This window comes from Coloeus monedula, assembly GCF_965178545.1.
Source record: "Coloeus monedula genome assembly, chromosome: 6".
Lineage (NCBI taxonomy): Eukaryota > Metazoa > Chordata > Aves > Passeriformes > Corvidae > Coloeus > Coloeus monedula.
The window spans coordinates 27,112,453-27,132,220 of record NC_138786.1 but is presented as its reverse complement, the minus strand read 5'-3'; the positions used below and the strand labels follow the sequence as shown (position 1 = coordinate 27,132,220).

At 41.2% G+C, this 19,768-nt stretch overlaps 1 protein-coding gene across 6 annotated transcripts in view; it reads right to left on the bottom strand.

The window, feature by feature from the left end:
- The window catches only part of MGA (MAX dimerization protein MGA), a 59,229-nt gene that overhangs the window by 9,354 nt on the left and 30,107 nt on the right, over window positions 1–19,768 (bottom strand). For 4 of the 6 annotated variants that reach the window (XM_082284473.1, XM_082284476.1, XM_082284475.1 and 1 more), the window contains 8 exons: window positions 18,215–18,735; window positions 16,429–16,726; window positions 14,098–14,730; window positions 13,216–13,515; window positions 10,091–11,793; window positions 3,297–3,421; window positions 1,909–1,960; window positions 72–257 (listed from right to left, as the gene is read on the bottom strand). In XM_082284473.1, the coding sequence (XP_082140599.1) occupies window positions 72–257; window positions 1,909–1,960; window positions 3,297–3,421; window positions 10,091–11,793; window positions 13,216–13,515; window positions 14,098–14,730; window positions 16,429–16,726; window positions 18,215–18,735 (3,818 nt within the window). The remainder of the gene's footprint in view (window positions 1–71; window positions 258–1,908; window positions 1,961–3,296; window positions 3,422–10,090; window positions 11,794–13,215; window positions 13,516–14,097; window positions 14,731–16,428; window positions 16,727–18,214; window positions 18,736–19,768) is intronic. The other 2 variants (XM_082284477.1, XM_082284478.1) reach the window with 2 other exon arrangements.

Sequence of the window (19,768 nt, the reverse complement as noted above, 5' to 3'; positions counted from 1 at the left end):
GTTCATACTAGCATAATTACTCTGTCCAGATTAAATGATTCTCCTCCTCACTTAAGCTCCAAAATACCTACCTGCTTGAGAATGTAGCATTTGGAGACCTTAGGAAGGTTCTGCAGCCCCAAAGCTTTCTTCAGCTTGTCAAAGAGACCTCTCATTTCATTACGTCGCCGACGTTCATTTGCCGTGTGTGTCTGGCGGTAATGAGCAAAGGCTTCTGCCTGGGACTTCAGCTTTCTTTTCCAGGTCTGATGCTTTTGCTGGAGAAGTAACCGGATTGACCAGTTTAAGTAAAGAAGGCAATGCAATGGCAGACAATGTTCAAATGCACGTGAGATTTACAGCCCTTCTACAGACACCTGAAGATTCCATGTCATGCTATCCTGCTACTATGTCTCCCCTGAAAGTTCAGAATCAGAAGCACAAGCAGTAAGAAATGAAATACTGACCAAAGAAGTGACCAACACAATCACATCAACCCTAACGGAAAAGATCATGAGTCCCTTCTGTTCATAAGGTTTTCTTCTTGCAACACAAGGCTACGTAGATAAACCACAGGATTACAACAAAATCACACGTTTGAGCCAAGTATTTTTTGGTTTTTGCTTGTCAAGAAGGTCTACTAATGAATGAAATAATTACATCAAACACAAGAGACTTGAATCTTTCCTGGAGTTAAACTAGTTTGATTTCCATTTTCTTTCATAGGTTCGTATGGGTTGGTGCCAAGAGACATTGTAAGTCAGAATGTGGAAGATGGCATTGACAATTATCACCCCAGACATCCAGCAACAAACAGAATGTGGCCAAGAGCCTCTGGTTTTGAGTTTGCTTAAGTTTCTAAAAAGACTGCCAGACAATAAGCAAAATTACTGATCTCTACAGATTTAAAAGTTCGTTATGTCGTCATTACTCTTCCAGGTTTTGCACAACTACGCTATTTATTTAATGGGGAAGTAATTAACGCCGTTTTTTAGATATTTTTAGGCCTGCCTCAAACCCCAGAGCATCAGTGGAAAGACTCCTCAGATTTAGTGATACTATTTCGGAGCTTGATGGCCTTAGGAGGAATCTGAAGACTTGTCTCCTGAAATCTGGCTCCTGAGAGCCATTTTGCCCTCACAGGCAGACATGAGCACAGTACAGCTGCATCTGCTCCTATGTCAGCTGTGGGTTCCTGTCAAAGGAGGGCCTTGCAATGTAAATTCCAGGGCAGAGAAGAGGATACATGGAGAAGGTGAGGCAGACAGAGAATCCTGGAACCCATCCCTGTCTCAGACAAAGGCATACATCCCAGTCTGCTCTAATAGGTAAGACTTACACCAGGTTCCCACCACACTCAAAGCCCCACCCCACCACAGCAGGAAGCTCTAGAGCTGACGTCAAGTATATCACAGTCAGTTATGGACAGAGAAACTGGCTTCAAAGACACCGGAAATACAGCACAAGATTCTGAAGGACTGCAGTGAGTTTTGGTTTGAAAAGATTCTGTGGTATCTTTAACTTGCCTAAACACATATTTAAACTTCTGTTTTCAGAAACCCTTCATCCAGTGCTGTGCCTCTATAATCTTACATACTGTCTTTAACACATAAAAATATTTATTATTTTAAGTGTGCTATAAAAATTATTCATGCCAAGAACACAAACCCTAAGCAAACGGAGTCATAAATGAAAGGCAGATCTTCCTCCCATAAAGCTGAATCTGAAACCCACTGGCACCAGCACCAGCCCTTTTGCTTTAAGGAGATTTGGACTGAGCACCTCCCCCCCCAGCACATTTAGTTTCTTGCATTTAATCACAAGTATCTGCAAGGCAGATAAATCACATTAAGAGCTGCATGTGAGATGAAAGTTTATCTTTAAAATGGAGATGTGATACTAAAAGGAAAGAGGAGAGCAAACATATACCTTTGAATGTTTTTCTGATAATGTTTCATCCGAAGAATTAGGAGGATGGTATCTGGAAGAAAGGTAAAAAGTTTTTCCCAATGCTACTCATCTCATACACTCTATCCTCATTAACTACATTCCAGCAGTCTAGAATTGCTCATTTTTATGCCTTGAAATTAACTTTTCTGGTATAACGGCATAAAAGCAGGATACTGTTGAGTTCTCTCAAGAAAGTGAACTCTTTTCTCCAATGCCATCATCCTGGAAATAACTGAGCTGTGCTGAAAGTTGTGAAATTATCTCATAGTGCAAAAGAAACTATTTCACTCTATGCTGAAGAGAATAAATTCAGCTTGTGACTGTGAGCTGCATAAAGTATCTTCTTTAATTACGTTTTGGTTCTGTTTTTAATAAACACTGATTTAATATAGACGGCAGAGTAATCTCTCCCCCACCAAGAACCACCAGTCAAAATCTTCACATTTATTACTATCCTAATATACAGTAACAGCAGCTTCCTCATATCTCAGGAGCTGCAAGAAAACAAAGAAAGCACACATTTGAAAATTATTTTTTACAAAACACGACATCTGTTTTTCTCTCTCTCTGAAAGATCTTCAAAACTTAAAGCAAAGTCACCACCTAAGGATAAAAGTTGAGCTGTATCTTTAAAGGGGAGAAAAAAAACCCCCACAACTATCTGGTAGATAGCAGCTTTTTCAAAGTTTCTTAAAAAAATTCTACAAACAAAAAGAACTATAGATGCAACATTCCCCATTCTTTTGTTTGATGCAACTGAGAAATAGCCATGACTATCATTACATTCCTCAAGTAAGCCATGTTTTTATTTTGCCTTTGTCATTATAAATGCAAGGGCAGCAACAGTAACAAAAACAAACCAACCAAAAAAATTAAGCCAAGCTATCCAACCATGGCAGACTATATGTCAATAAGAAAATACTTTCTTTGCTGGGGCAATGGTCCCAAAGACAAATCTTTCATTTACAGGGTCAGGGATTAACCTAATGACTTTTCCTGCCCAGAAGCCCACCAGCAAGAATAAACAAAGCTTGCAAAATCATATTGAAAACAAAGACAACCCTGCTAATTTTCAGTTTGCAGGAAGGGAGGCCATTCACTCATTAAGTTTACATTGCAAGATCCATCTCCATAAACGAAGTAGTTAGAGGGGGGGGAAAAAAAAAAGGCTAAGACACCTTGAAACTACTCTTAGTTCTGCCAGCACCATTCTCACAGACACTGGGAAGCACCAGTGCTGAGGAAGGCCTGACAGAAGCCTTGCTTTATGTTGCCATCACATTACACCCGTTGTTTAATGGGATCACTCGACGCCAGCCCAGCAGTAGGATACACAACTGTATGCAGTGCTCTCCAGGGGTGCTTACTTCTGGTCGGAGGGTTCGATATTAGCAGCTGTGGCCTTCAGACGGGCAATGTTAATCTTCTCTGAAAGCTCCTCCACGGTCTCAATGTCCACCTGCTCGTCATCCTCTCTGTATTCACACGCATCCTGGAACAGGTTTTGTTTTGTTTTTTTAAAATGAGTATCTACTCAGCAATAGCGCTCAGGCCAAAACAGTTTCACTTTAGTCTCAAAGGAGATTACATCATAACATTTAGAACCACCAAGGAATCAACATCTCCAGCTACACTGGCCAATAAACAGTGCTTAGCAGGGGCTTACTTTAACTGTCGCCTCCAGGAATTCCTCCCACTAGCAACTCTGTGAAATGCATTTTCGTAAGGGCAGAACCCATCTCTGTTGTTTATGCTTTTATTACGGGTGAGAGAAAAGCTTTCAGAGAGTTTTCCTGCCTTTATCTTCAAGTAAGATTAAACTGCCTTTACAACCTACTACCGTAGACTCTTTCTAATTAATTTTTTTTTTTACAAAATTTGAAACAGTTATCACCTTAGTAATGGTCTCTCATACCTGAGACAGGGTAAGTCAGAACATCATACAGTCAGGCTTCTTCGGATCATACAGTAAACTGCTTACATGATGAAGAGTAAGATTTTGGCTCTTTCCAAAATGCTACCAAATCATTATTTTAAGTATTTATTATATTCTGAAGAGTATGTTTTCTCCATGCTTGCCTGAGCAAGAAAACTTGCTATTTTGCAAAGAGAGAGATAAAGAACAACTGCAGTTCTGTAGCAACAACAAAAGTTAAATATCAATCTTGTGACCATCTGTAGTTTCAGGTGATACCCCCCCTCCCAAGAACACATGCCTATTCAACCAATTGTTTTGTATTATAGTTTTTAGTGAAGTTTTTATTATAATCTTTGGTCTGATTACAGAATGAAGAACTCTTACTCCTTAAGCAAGAAAATGTAATTACACTTCACCCTCTACTCTATTTCACCCAGTTCCCTGAACTATCCCGCCTAAACTGTTTCAAAACGTTTCAAATAAAGATAATATTTAAATCACAGAACTACTGAACAGATTATGTTGAAAATACTGCATGTACAAGAGGTAGTCGCAACATTGATCTATTCCTTTATACAAAGAGCACTTCAGATTCCTGCCTGCTCTCCTGGGTCATTCATAAACCCACCTTGATGCTGAAAGCCTCCTGATACTTTCTCTAGCTTTTCCACTTTATACAGTTTCTGTGACCCTTACATGCAAGGGAAGCATACTGGTTTTGTTCAGTGGGCAGGACCACCCTGTCTAAACTACATTTGGACACCATTACATTGATGATGGGAACGTGGTCAGGCAGGGTAGCTCAAAAAAGATGCTACAACCCAGAGAGTAAGAGGAAAAACACCCCAGGAAATTCGCTTACCATAGAAACACTGTCTTAAAGCTTTTCAGTGCTGGAAAGTTATATTGGGCTAATCAAAGGGCTGATAGCAATTATCAAGCTAGAACTGCTCTAGAACTAAAACTTTGTACATGCTATCATATTAGAAAAATGGTATTCAAAACCCAGTATGTGGCATCCTTTTCATGAAAGATGGACAAAAAAAAAACAGACATAAAAAACTCTGCAGCCCACCAAGAACTTCACATCTTTTAAGTTTACACATTCTGAATGTGGACATAGGAAAAACAAAAGTAATTCATTTTTTCATTCTTACATCTAGCAACAAAGGGAAAAATGCTTCTGGTTGGTAATCTTTCCTCTTTACCCTTGAATTCCGATCAAGAGGAAAAATATCACAATCATGATCACCAGAAGTCCACTTAAGTTCTGACATTAAGAACAGCTATTCCTATATAAGTAGTGCCAACCTGCCATAGGCTGAACCTTATCCATAGCCCAGCATGATTCTTGAAGATGCTTTTGGAAGCCCTACCTTTCTAGCATCAGTCAATCCATACTACTTTCAGTCTTTCCAAACTACTTCTTGTAGTTACATAAATTCTAAATGCCTTTGAGTAGGAGTAAAACACCATATGGAATGAAGGCATAAAGAGGAGCAATACCACCCTAACAACAGAGTTCTGAAGTTGTTATGGAAATGACAGCACTTTTCCCTCTCTGTATTTCAATGTCTGGTTCTAAGCCCTCTCCTCTGATTTTTCTCTCTGTTCCTGGCAGCCTAAACCCCTATTGCTGATACCTAAAGAGCAAATTGCCTGCTGGTAGAGGATCCTCAGAGACAGTGCTGAGGAAGGAGGTTTGATGACAGTGGATGTCATTACACATTACCCAAGTAAACTTAATTTCTGGAGCCGCTTTCTATGCTGCAGTGTCTGCAGGTTTCACACATGGTCTGAACTAAAAGCTGAGAACATGCAAGAGATTGTTAGAACTTGTACTGACCACAAAATATATTACTTGCACTTTTTATTAAACTTACCATTTTATAATAATTGATAACAGTCCTTTTAATTTCAGTGTTCGGCTCACAAAAAGAATGACTGAAAAACACTTTTAAACAACACTTACAACACAGTGCCTTGCCAGACACAGAAGCTGTGTTTAGACTAGTAAGCTGAACTGTGGGACTCTTATCTGTAGCATTACAATACCAGAACCCCTGGCACGGTTTTGGCTTAAGCCAACAAGGACTCGTGAACAATTAGAAGTCTCAGTCTGTGACTTAGCCCAGGCCAAGCAGTCCTTCTCAGCAGGAACTCTGTGTGCAATCATCATGCCTTGGGGATCAAGAGTTTAACATCATCTCCCAGACCATCACACTTGAATTTGTTCAGACAGCAGGTCCTGATACTCATTAGTCTGCTTCTGTAGATATCCCCAGAAGGTTTTATTCACATCACCAAACCCACAATGATTCACCATCGTAACCTCTCTTGATGCAACTCAGGGTAGGAAATGAAAAAGGGCAAAGATACCATCCCAGGAACCTTCTTTCTGTTGAGTAGAGGAGACTAGAAAAGTCTCAAAGTCAAGGACACAAAGTCAGCACAAGGTAAGAAGGTAATCTGAAGGGCACTGATGTGCGAAACTAAGAACAATTAACCAGTGTGGAAAAAATATGCTAAAAAATAAACAGTAATAGCTACTACAGCTAGGTAGCAATCATCCTGACTCTCACTGGAGTTCTCTGAGGTTTCAAATGGCCATCTCCTGAGCAACTAAAACCAGTACACATTCCAAACTAATAGAAACAGAGCTGTCTTAAGTATTTCCACTAAACAAAACTATTAGAGGACATGCACGTAACTCTTTGCGTCTTTGTTTCCACTAAGTTAATGAAGCAGATAAACATCCTCTACTAGCCTGTTTATGTGCTCTGACTCATCCAGTCTGACAAACAATACCAGTGCAATCTGTCTTGTAAGCACTACACTGAGGGAAGAGTACATCCCAGTGAAAAATAACAGATTTAAATCCAAAACTGATTTCTCCATTAGGCACTGACACGCTAACTCAACTTGCAGGCAACGGAGAGTAATAAATCCAAATTCCAGACAGGTTTTTACAGTCCTCTGAGATCTCATTCCTCAGCTTTACTGCTCTAGAACCAAGGCTAGCTTATCATATTTGTGTGAGCTTGTGGTGAAGACATACCCTTAGACAGCTTTCCAAACCATGTTAGTCAAAACCTGTGCAATACATTTCTTCCAAAACAAACATTTCTTACAATATCTAATAATTACTCTTTTGCTTCATCAGCCTTTAGCAGGATGAAAGAATATACAGTTTTCAAACATCAACCTTGATAATAGACTACTCTGTGACCTAGATACTATTGTTGGTTTACCAACAAATTCCTAAGACTTGTGTCTGGAAAGTCCATCTGGCATCAGGAATGAATTAACTGCAATTCTCAAAACTTGGTGATAACTCTGCTCAAGTTATTGAAGGACATAGGACATATGAAACTGCTACCACCTGATGGAAGACAAGAGAGCAACAATTTCGTTTTCAACTTAAAAGAACTTCCAAAAATATCATCTGTGTTCAGTTTTGTCACTTCATACAGCTGAGATGCTATCATCTTGTCTGAGAACAGTGAGCTGAATATGAACTGATTAGTCTGTTTTTCTGGAAGTGGAAGAGATTCTCTAAAAGCCAGAGTTGTTCACTTGGCTATCATGGAATAACAGAATATCCCAAGTTAGAAGAGATCATCGAAGTCCATCTCTTGGCCTTGCACAACATCATCCCCAAGAATCACACCATGTACCTGAGAGCATTGTCCAAACTCTTCTTGAATTCTGTCAGTCTCGGTGCTGTGACCATTTCCCTGGGGACCCTGTTCCAGTGCCCAACCACCCTCTGGGTGAAAAACCTTTTCCTAATATGCAGCCTAAACCTCCCCCGAGACTCAGCTTCATTCCATTCCCTTGGGTGCTGGCACTGGTCACCACAGAGAAGAGAACAGTGCCTGCCCCTCTGTTGGGGCTCCCTGCTCCGGTGTGGGGTCCAGGGGGAGGAGACCCTGGAGTAGAGGCACGGCCTACAGGGTTTTCCTACTCCCTGGTCAATCCTGTTCCCCATTGGTTATTTTGTGTTCCCCTGTGTGGAGAGGACCCTGGGGATCCCGATTGTGACGGTTCTTCGGCAGGACCCCGGCCATGCAGCTGGAGAATAAAGATCTCTGAAACATCTATCAAGAACTGGTCCTTATTTCTTTCCACGGGCCTCGCTGTCTATACATGTTGCAGAAATCCCCGCTGCAACACCCCTCCTTTTTCCCTCACAAAGAAGCTGCAGACTGCAATGAGGTCTCCCCTCAGTCTCCTCCAGGCTGAATAGACCAAGTGACCTCAGACGCTCCTCATATGGCTTCCCCTCCAGGCCCTTCACCATCTTCATTGCCCTCCTTTGGACAATCTATCAATAGTGTCTTTTTTATACTGTGGCACCCAAAGCTGCACCCAGGACTGCAGCTGAGGCTGCCCCAGCGCAGAGCACAGCGGGACAATCCCCTCCCTTGCCCGGCTGGTGATGCTGTGCCTGATGCCCCCCAGGACATGCTTGGCCCTCCTGGCTGCCAGGGCACTGCTGACTCATATCCAACTTGCCATAGATGAGGACCCCTAGGTCCCTTTCCCATGGCACTGCTCTCCAGCCTCTTGTTCCCCAGGCTGTTTGGACACTCAGGGTTGTTGCCCTGTCCCAGGTGCAGAATCCAGCACTTGCCGTCATTCAACTTCATATGGTTGGTCTCTCTGCAGGGCCTCTCTACCGTTGAGAGTCAACAGCTCCTCCTGGCTTAGCTTACTTAATATCCCTTCCAGTCCTGTGCCCAAGTCATTTATGAAGATGTTGAAGAGCACAGGGACAAGGATGGGAGCCCTGCAGAACCTCAGGAGTGACCAGTCCCCAATCTGCTGTTATCCCATTCACTATCACCCTTCATGCCCAATCTGTGATCCAGTTGCTTGCCCATTACATGATGTGTTTATCCAGCTGAGTACTGGACATTTTGTCCAGAAGGATCCTGTGAGAGAAAGTACCAGAAGTTCTACTGAAATCCAAAAAGATTAAATCAACTGGTTGCCACTGGTCAGCAAGGTGGGTAACCTCGGGGACCTTCCTAACTTGTTCCTTGAGCAGCTGGAAGTCTGCTCTCCTCATATCCACAGCTGAAGTTTTGCTGGCACTTTTCCTCCTGCCACCAGAGATTGAACTCAATTGTTTCATGGCTGCCATGGCCAAGACAGCAGACAATTGCGATTTCACTCACAGGTGCCTCTCTGTTACCAAGCAGCAGTTCAAGGAGGGCACCATTCCCACCTGGTTCCTGTAGCACCTGTACCAGGAAGTTATTGCCCAGGTGTTTTAGGAATCTTCTGGACCTGTTTGTACCAAAGAACTCTGATTTTCAACTCCAAGAGGAGTACATTAACACAAAAGAACTAGAAGAATTCTATACTTTCAAAATCCTGAAGACACAAACATTATCTCTCCTATTTTAAATTTGTCTGTTCTTCAACTCTTCTCCAGCTTAACCCTTCTCTTTCCACTTGTATCTCATCCTGAGAAAAGGCTTGATTCATATGTCCATTTGACTGATTCATGAAACTACAGTTCCGTAATTTTAAGTAACAATGCACTGTTTCTTAAGTCATGTAGTGATACGTCAGAAGTAAAGGAATTACACATTGGATTGCTTTATTTTAATTTTTGGGTTAAATTTGGTGAGAATTTTATGAGCATTAAAATCTGAACATATCTTAACTACACTAACTACAAAGTTTTACCCTTATTCTGTGACTTTTGGAGCAATTTGTTTTCTATCAAATAAGGAATGACAGCTTTCACATACTATTTACATGTATTATTAACTTTAAAAATGAATTTAAGGATGGATTCAAACATTCCTTCCAGATATAAATGTTAATTAAGACTACGAAAACTAAATAGAAGAAAACACCTTAAAATAACAGAAATACTACACTGGCTACTACATTTTTGGATCATTAAGTCACATTTCAAGTAACCAAGTTATTTGAGTAAATATCGGAGGAAGACAACCTGCAACAGTTTTATTACAGATTGCTCAATGTAACTCCTGTTATCTGAAAAACAGGCAATTTCTACAAGGCCACTACTACCTAAAAAAAGCATGCAACTAATAAAAGACATTTCCATTTGGAACCCCAATTTACACTTCCTAAAGAGACTGAAGTCCAAAACACAAACATCATACTCTGTCTTGCAAATTCATGGGTTATGACACATTAGTCGGGCAATTAAAAAAAAAGTGCATATATATATCCTTCCATAAAAAGTTAAATGCTTACCACTTTTTCAACATCTATTTCCTCTTCACTTGCGGAGTCAGAAGCACCATCCAGCATCTCATCAGCAGAATCATCAGTTTTATCATCCTCTTCTTCCTCCTCCTCATCTTCCTCTTCATCCTCTTCCATATCATCAGCAGTTATATCAATAGTGGGCATGTAACCCTTTCTGTGTGCCCTCTGTTCTGGTGCTGTCAGGAAGTTACTTTTCTCTGATGTATCAGCTTGGCCATCCACTTCACTTCTATTTTCTAAAGGGGGTACAATGCTAGATATTTTGCTCCAAGAACTGTTGACATGTGTTAGAATATCGTGGCCTGTTTTCATTTCTTCCAGAGAATCAAAAGCAGCTCGTTCTTTGCTGTTACTGCCTTCCTGCTCAGCTATGTTTCCTTTGCTGTCCTCAGTATCGACTGTATGCTTCTCTCCTGAAGCATTATCCTGCCCTTTTGCAGAACAAACTTCAGGCCTACTTCTTGTTTTCCCTCCTATGTTTTCCACTTCTATAGAGCTCTTGTACTCCCTCCTTTCCATACCTGGCTGTGCAGCATCACCCTGGCATTCTTGTTTGTTCTGAAACAGTTCAGTCTCTCTCTGTTCCTCCTTGATCTTCAGCTGCATACCTTGCTCTTGTTGACTATGCAACTGTCCAGAACTTGCTCTGTTGTCCTCCTCCATCTGTGTCTCTGCATCTCCTTCCTCCTCTTTTACTGGTTTCTCTTCGTGTTCAGCATGTGTTTGTTCCTTCCCATGGTTCTTCAACTGGGCAGTCTCCTGATTCTCAAGACTCTGTGAATGTGCATTATTATCCAGAGGAGCAACTGAAGACTGATCTGATGACCCACAAAGAGTTTCAGAGTTAGCTGAAACTGCCTCCACAACAGTTTCGGAACTGACAGAACCCTCTTTCTCTTCAGAATCCCCTTTTTCTTCCTCATCATTTGGCTTCTCGCTGATGTATGAATGGTCAGATGATACAACATCTGCAGAAACATCATGCTGAGAAGAAAAGCTATCATCACAAGAACTCTCTAGCACCTTTGAGTTCTTCTCCACCATCTCTAATGTAGTGGAATTTGTACCACCACTAGGTGTGACTGTGCCAGGTGCTGACTCCTCAACAGCATTCGCCTGGTTAATCGACAACTCATTTTCTTCTTGTTTCCCATCTGGCACTGTGACCTCAGACTCTGTAACTTCAGGGTCACCTGAGCATGGAGCTTTCCCATTCTCCTTCTGCTGAGCAGCACCTGAGTCCTCTTTCTTGCATATTTTCCTGTAATCCTTCTTCATCTGAAGAGATGCAAAATGGTGAAGAATAGAGTTGGGCACAGTCTTCTGTCCTGGGAGCTGAAGTAAAGCAAAACTTCCGGACTGTAAAGGTATGAGATTAGCAGTGGTGGCTGGCAGACCACCTGAGCTGCAGGTTATTTTAGACTCGGAGGCTGCTTGGTTTGGGACATTGCTGGCAGCGGAGGAGGAGATCCTCAGAGTCAGAGTGCCTGCCTGTGATACAAAACTTGTTACTGAAGGAAGAAGAGAAGATGCTTGAGTGGCTGGGTTGGATGGGGGGGACAACTTGGGTACTGCAGTTTGTACAGCTGAATTTGTGGCAGGAGAAGTGGAAGACACAGAGGAATTGGGAGAAACAGGTGACTCAGGAGGCTTAGAAGGCGCAGGCAACCGGATTCCTACAACAGATCCTGTGAGGAAAACAAAACATCAACTGAGACTTTCTCAAAGCAACTTTTTTCTTTCAGTTTTAATGTTCGATGCTGTACTAAAAGCAGACACCACTCTCAAGGATCATAATGGAATCAGGCGTTTGACCACAAGTTCTCAGTGGAAAAGTTGGTCCTGCATAAAGACATACAAATTTCAATTTTTTTAAGTAACACCCCAATAAAACCAATGAATTGGCCCCTCTAAAACGAACAGATTTAATGCCAAGTTCTAGCATTAAGCTTTTTAATCAAAAAAGACACAGCATTGAAAGTCCTGCATTTTACTTTCCCTTTTACTGGAAAACAGGGAAATTGGGGTTTTGCAAAATAAAAAAGTAAAAAAATAGTATTTAATTTTAACTTTTTTTTTCTCTCAGAAAAAGACTTGCAAAGAGAAAAACTATGTCAAAATTACAAAATTATACCACCATCTTTTTCACCTTTATGAACTCTTCTGCAGTGTTTCAACACTCCATAAACAGGAAGGAAAAATATTACTAATGGCAACTAGTCTCTCTTGTTCAGCAAGGGCCTCAAAACAGAAAGAAATGAAATAAACTTGTTGACTGATTCTTTACTACACCTCATGATCAAACCTCAATGAAAGCTCAGCATTGTTTTCTCTCCTCCCCAGAGTTTTATCTACTGTGCTTGCTCTCGCTCTCCCTTCCACCCCACTCTATCTCCCTCTCTTTGAGATGTGTTTTGATACAGAGAGAACAGAAGAAAATGTCCTACTACAGAGTAAACATGCATTTAAAGTACATTTGGGTTAGAATTTACAAATACATACAACAGCATACCCAACCTGCAATTTCTAACTCTTCCAACCCTGTCTTCAACTGTGCACTACAGAAACAGCTGAAAATCACACTTATTTTTCATCTCACACTCTTAAGGAGGAAAAAACCTGGCAATTTTGTACTGTAATGTAAAATTTCATCTGAGTATCTTCTGTAAACACACTAACCAACCTGAAAACCTAACAAAAACAGAGCAGCACATCCAACAAAACATGGGTAACAGGTAATTCTTTTTAAGAGAATCTCCAACAAGAATTATTTTTGAATCACCAGGTCAAGTGTCTCTTAAGTTGGGACAGTACAATGGACATGGCTTCATTGCCACACACACACACACAGGCCCTTTTACTTGCTGCAAAGAACTCCCGAATTTTGGTGACTTAGCTATTAACTGCACTTTCTGAATATTATACACATGGTATTTAACTTGCACTGCATCTGAATAATTACACTATGTTCTTCAACTACTCACACAGAACCAAATTAGACCCTGTTCAATGACTTTCAGCAGGTGAAAGGAGCATCACAAAGATATGTCTCCTTGTTCATTTCTGAGTAACACACTGGTCAGTCATGAAGGAAGCACTGGACTTTGTACCTGGATTGCGGAGCATCACTGGCTGCACACTGGGCTGGGCACCCGCAGCTCGAACCTGCTGCAGGGGAACAAGCTGAATGATCTGCCCATTGGGATGTCTGAACAGGTTCACAGCCCCAGGGCTCCTGAGAGGCTGAAGGACCATCCTCTGCCTCTGTGCCAGCTGCGTGTTGTTCAGCGGTCGCAGTGAAGAAGGTGTCTGGTGCACTGGAATCAGCAGCAATCGAGGTCCAACACGTTTGTCTGTTCCAGGAGCTATCTTTGGGGGAGTCTTACTTGCAGCTTGTGGAACAGCATCGTCTGAAATATTTCAACAAATTACATAAAAATCAGTTTAAGAGACTGCCTACTGATCAGGCATTATTCTTAATAAATACAAATGCAAATATTTTGCAAACAACTGCATCTCTTTTAAGTTTATTTGAAGGCAAGTTTTACTCTTTATTCACAGAACACATAGAACCAACCAGGTCAGAAGAGTTTTGGGTTTTTTCTATGTAGTTCCACTGACATTTCTCAACCACGACACAGGAAGAGTAAATCCATACCTAATTCCTGGACTCCATGCCAACCATGAAATTCTAGCAGTCGTAACTGTGCTATACATTTCTATAGGTCAAGGAATGGTGTGAGGCTTCCAGCTCACTTCACAGCAGTCACTGACCAGATAGTTACATTTTTTCCCTTCTCTACCAGTTCAGGTTGGAATACAAAAAGCAACTTAAGAGACAACATTTCTTATCCTGCTTTGGAAAGGGGGACGAGGCAAGTGAATCCGTATTTAAATTGAAACCAGTTGCAGACTGTATTACAGCTATGGAAAGAGGCAGAATTAATAAAAAGAAGCATTTAGAGTAATAACCCAAAGCACCTAAGCATTACCTCTTTTTGGGTTCTGTGGAGGACTTGAATTGACTCCTGACAGTATCACTGGAACAGAGACAGCAGAGGAAGTTAGTGTGGTCACCACAGGTGTAGCTGTTGCAGCTGTTGTTAGTACAACTGTCGAAGTGGATGTTGTGACAACAGGACAAGTAACAGTTGGTGGTGTTACTACAATTTTTGGGAATGACGTAGCTGCTACTGCTGCAACCACCTCTGTTGTTTTTGTTGTGTTCACAGTAGCAGTAAGAGTGGTGGATGGAGTAGTACAGGTGCTGAGTCCAGGTGTTGCAGGAGCAGCTGTGACTGTAATTGCAGGAGGAGAGCAGGGAAGTTCACCAGCTTTTGTCTGGTTAGGAGTGGACACAGTAGATGCTGCTACACTGCTACTTTCCACAGCAACTGGAGAAATGGTGCTGGCCGTAGTGACCCCAGGATAGACTGTGCACTGAGCTGGAGATAGCACTGAAGGAACCACGGGAGCAATGACCGTGATCGGTGTGGGCTTGATACTGAGCAACTGTCGCCTTGAGGCAGGCTGGCGTGTGCTCGCTCCAGGAATCTTCTGCTGTAGAGCTCCTGCTTTGTTTATCACAAACTTGGTAAACACACCACCAGGTGAGGGTCGGGCAGCTGCAAATAAAAACTTGCAGGTCAAAATTTCAATAGATTTCCTCTTCGCCGTTCATGAGGTGCTACAGTTGTAATTTCAGCATGAATTTGAGCCTCCTTTTTCTATGTACCTTAAAATTAAATCAACCTTTATGGCAGTCCTGGATATGCCTTACATGTTAGAAATATGTCTGCCTTATTCCACTACTATAGCTCTTTACTGCATTTCTTCCCAGACACACAAAAGAATCAGGTCTTGAAGGCTTGTTCTTCATTGTGAAACTATGGACAATCCTAACTAACAGTGCAGGACAACAAACACCTAAATGAAACAATGAGTTCCAATTATTCTCTAAACCTCAAATTCTTTGTGTAACAGCTTGTGTCATCTTCCCCTGTTTATTGCTTCTTGGTTTTCATCCCCTTCTACTGTATTCGTCTTACACAGCCACAGGGGAAAGGGATGGGGGAGATACAGAGTTTCCCCTTCTAACTGCAGCAACATTCAGACTGCACACTGGATGGAACAAATTTAACTGATAGAAATTAATCACCGTTAGGAAGATCCTTTACCTCATCCCTTGCTCTCCAAGGGACCAGAATTTACTGCATTTACATCACTCCAGATGCCTACAGATGAGTACAACAGCACTGAGATTATGGAGCAAGCCCAATTTAAACACTGCAGTTATTTATGCATACAGCATGTCTACCCCAGACTGTGCCAGAACTGATACTTTTTACTTAAATCACTATGCAGCAATGACTTCACCCATCAATGAAACACAGCCAGCTCTTTCAAATTGCATAAACACACAAAACAGCAAGTTTTATTATATGACAAGAAAAACAACACACCCATTTAGGTAGCAATGAAAATTTAGGCAGAAAGAAACAAAATAATCAATCAGAAATTAAAGTTTTTCCAGGACACAGGTAACATCCTTTTCCCTCGCAAAGCTTCTTCAGGTCTTTAAATTATGTGTGGGATTATATGGATGGGTACTAGACTTCTTTTTTTAAACTCATGCAAAATGTAATAGTTAAAAGGCAACTTCCTCTCCTTCCATGCTGGGGTAACCATTTCAGTACCAACTCAGATAAACAAGTAACTCATGCATCTTCCAATCTTTTGTTTGGTTTTTTTTGTTTTTTGAACTCAAAGTGCTAAATCCAACCCTGTTTAGCTTGTGAAATCCAATGAGATTAGAGGCTGGCGTGGTTATTGGCTGCACACCTGTTGATTCGCTAATCCAGATTTGGACCATCTTGTCTTTCACTGCTGCTTCACACATCTTTGGTGGTCACAAGAATTATGAGTGCAACATCAGCAGAAAATCTAACAGCGAAGAACCATGTATTAGTGATACTCATTTGAAGTTAATCTGTGTTTGATGAAAAGCAATTAAAAATGATAGTAACGGAACTCCAAACAAAAATCCCGGTTAATATCTGGCGAGTCTCCATCCACTCTCGCCTCTTGAAAATATGCTCTAGCAGCATTAATAAAACAACTAATAGTCAACATCTGTAATCTTACTCTGAAGTCAATATAAAACTTTCTGTTTTAAAGAGGTTATTTATTGCAGAGGCATCTTAGGCAGGCAATGCAGCCAAAGGCAGCATGCACCGTTGCACAGAAATCAACATTAATGCTGTACACTCACTCTGTACTCCAGCTTCACGCAATTTAAAACACAGTAATAAGTTCCAACCTACCTATCTGTCTCTGTGCTGGGACATGGGTTTTCAGAGTCGTCTCTGTGGGGGTTGAAGTAGTGCTGGTGGAAGATGTAGTTTTAGGAGCTGATGTTGTGCGCCCCTGGACTGATGGTGTCCCAGAAGCAGGTGTTTTAGCACTGGGTGCTACCTTGGAGATCACAGTACTGAGGGCTGCGATATCAAGTACTGTGGGCTGCAGCCTGCCTGTGATATAAGCTGCTAGCCGACTGGCAGGATGTAATGCCCCCATCTGTCCCAAAAGCAGTTTGGCCTGAGGATACCTTTTATCATTAACCTGAAAAAAGGGGAAAAGGGAAACTTTGTGAAAAGAATGCTAATTCACCACTTCTGGAGAAGTGTTTCATTCCATGGGACTCTTAAATGTCCTTTTCAAAAAACCATTGCAATTCAGAATGGGAATTCCTAAGTTCCTTATTGCCCAGGAGAACTTCAAACAACTCTTGTTTTATCTTTGTAATACAGATTTTAAATGCTGCTCAGACTCTGACATAAAACCAGAGAGTCCAAGGAACATGTGAAATCACTAAAATTAGCTAAGAGTGAAGCTAGCATCTGTTTTTCCTATCCCTTACTTATGCTGTAGTAGTCCTGAATAAAAATAGGTTCCCTAACTGAAGGACAACTTTGGATAAAATTCTCAAACCTAATTAAGACCTAGCATCACAAAAGAAAGAATACTGATGACATATACATTGAGACAAAACTCTAAAGAGCTTGTAAAAGCTGTACTAACTTTTTCCTTATCCACACTGTTTTTTGATACTGTAATTAAGGTATGATGAGCTCACTAACTTCAAATTTCAAGTTGTAGTGGTAATGGACTGCACAGGAAAAAAAACCAGAACATCTTTCTGCATGTCAGGCTTTATGCCTAGTGGACAATGGAAAGTTTTGGTAGTGCTGCATTCTGCTTTCAAATTGTTTATTAATACCTTCTAAAATCCAAATGCATTTAACACACTACTAAAATAAACAGTAGCTTTTATGGATCAACTTTTACTGAAGGTAAGAAATCTCCTAATTTTTTTCTCTCCACTAGTTTCTCTTTCTGAGAGTGTAACATCTGAAAAGTGTCATGAAAATATATTTTACTCTCATTTTCGGTTTTCCTGAAAGTGGTTTTACTATAATCACAAATAGCTATGATGGAAAAAGATCTTCACCCTAACCCTGAGGTTCCTACTACTAATTCTTACCACCAAGCCAGCAACACAAAACTGCAGGGAAAAGAGCCTTTGAATTTAGGATTATGAAGTCTCTTGATGAAAAACATATATTCTACAAAGAGGATTCAGGATGTTAGTGAAGATTAACAGTAAGCTGTAGCAAAAAGCAATTTAATGTTTACATTTTCGTTTTAAAGTTTTGTCCCAGTGTATACTTCGACAGAAAATATTCTTTTTGTGGACTCATACAGTCATTCACTTAGAAGCATTATGTGTCAAATGCACCTTCAGGGGGTTCTAGAAAGACTTAAAAAGATCCTGAGAGAGATTCCACACTTGGGTCAACAAGACCCAAATTACCAAAAAGACAAGTTAAACCATCAGATTTCAGGATTCCAATCCGATTTCTTGTTATTGAGTAAATCTTGAAAGGGACAAGCTTATGGAGAGGAATGCCACCAGATTCTAAGAACTCCTGTCCAGACAGGCACAAGACTATGCAGACAAATTAAAGAGTGTTCTCCCCTTCAAGGAGTTCTGGGATAGTACTGGATGAAGATGCATCTAATCTCCACAGTAAAGGCAGAGGGACCCACCTGAATCAAGCCCGAGGGGCTCGTATTAGCTTTGCATTTGTTGACAACCAGCTTTCCCGCAGGAGAAACCCCTGCATAAAAAGGCAAGCCTCTGCCCCAATGCAGCTTCTCCCGCAGTTTGTCCACTGGCTCTGCCCGCATGACCTTTACATTTTCTGAGTTACTGCATGACGCCACTGCGCTATCAGGAATCTCCAAGACAGGGATCTCAGGCTTCTCGTCCTTGTGCTGGTAGGACGGCACTGAAATTTTCACTTTGGAGGAGCAGACAGAAGGATGGTTCTCATCCTGGGCCTTGTATTCCGAAGCCAATTCAATAATGAAGCTACCCACTTTGAGGCACTGTGGCGCGTTACTGTTGATATGATGTGATAAGATGGTCAAGATCTTATTGTGATCTTCCTCCAAGTTGCAGTCAGAGATAATCTCGATAAGTTTGGTTGGTTCACCTCGAGTGGTGTGATGAACATAGGAGGTGGAGAAAGAGTCCCCCTCACTACGGGAAGACCACCAGCTTTTCTCTGAGAAAGAATTGAAATAGGTTTCTGCAATACTATGGCATTTAATCACCTGGATAGTCAAACAATTTCATTCTGCCCACACCTCCACCCTTGTCTCAGCTCAGCTGTAGGCCAACAGCAAGTAAAAGAACTGTTCAAAGCATCACCTCCCCTTGTAGAGCTTCACAAGCAAGCCAAAACTCACTGCAAAACTAATGTAATTATTTCTCACGGTTCAATCCCTGCAGCCATACCACGTCAGGTTGTATCCCATTGCATCACAAGCTAAACAAAGCTGGGTTGTTTCAATACATAGGTGGAAGTTCTCCAAACACACCAACACAGTAGAAAGCATCACTGGTTATTCAAGAGATGGCACTTTTCTCTTGGAGTCAGAAAAGCACCCGTGTCCTATAATGGCATGAGAGGACACACAGCTAGCAGAACTGTCTTTTGCACAAGATGTGTGAACAGAAGCATGACCTTTGATGTCATTAGAGATACAATGTCCCTTTTTGCAAAACTGTAAGGATGTTGAGCCCTGTGTCCTGGCCATTTTAATTTCACCTACCAATGCATTGGCATTTTCAACTAACTGTATTATTTTTCCATTCCTATCCTTAAATGTAGAGTGTGCTGTTGTATTCATTAAACAGTAAAAAATTAAGCTCAAAAAGGCAGATACAGTTCATTAGCGGATGACAATGCCTCTAGTAAATGTCTCATTTTAAGGCTTGTAACATGATTTGGGCCGCTTCAGACTGAAAGAGAACACGGATGTCTAGCCTACTTCTTCATGAACTAGAAACTCAAACCCAGTATCTGTAACATAGCAAAACTTCAATCTTTCAACTTGAACTGAACAAATTCAGTTATCAAATAATTCCAAATAAAGCCCAGGCACTTCCTTGTCCCACACAATTCTATGTGAAGAATATGAGGATCCCATCCTCCCAGTACTACTTTTTAATTTTTCAGTAACTACAAAGTAATAGTAAACAAAAGAAGAGGGAGAAAAAAATACCCAGACAAAGCAAAACCATTCATCTCCATT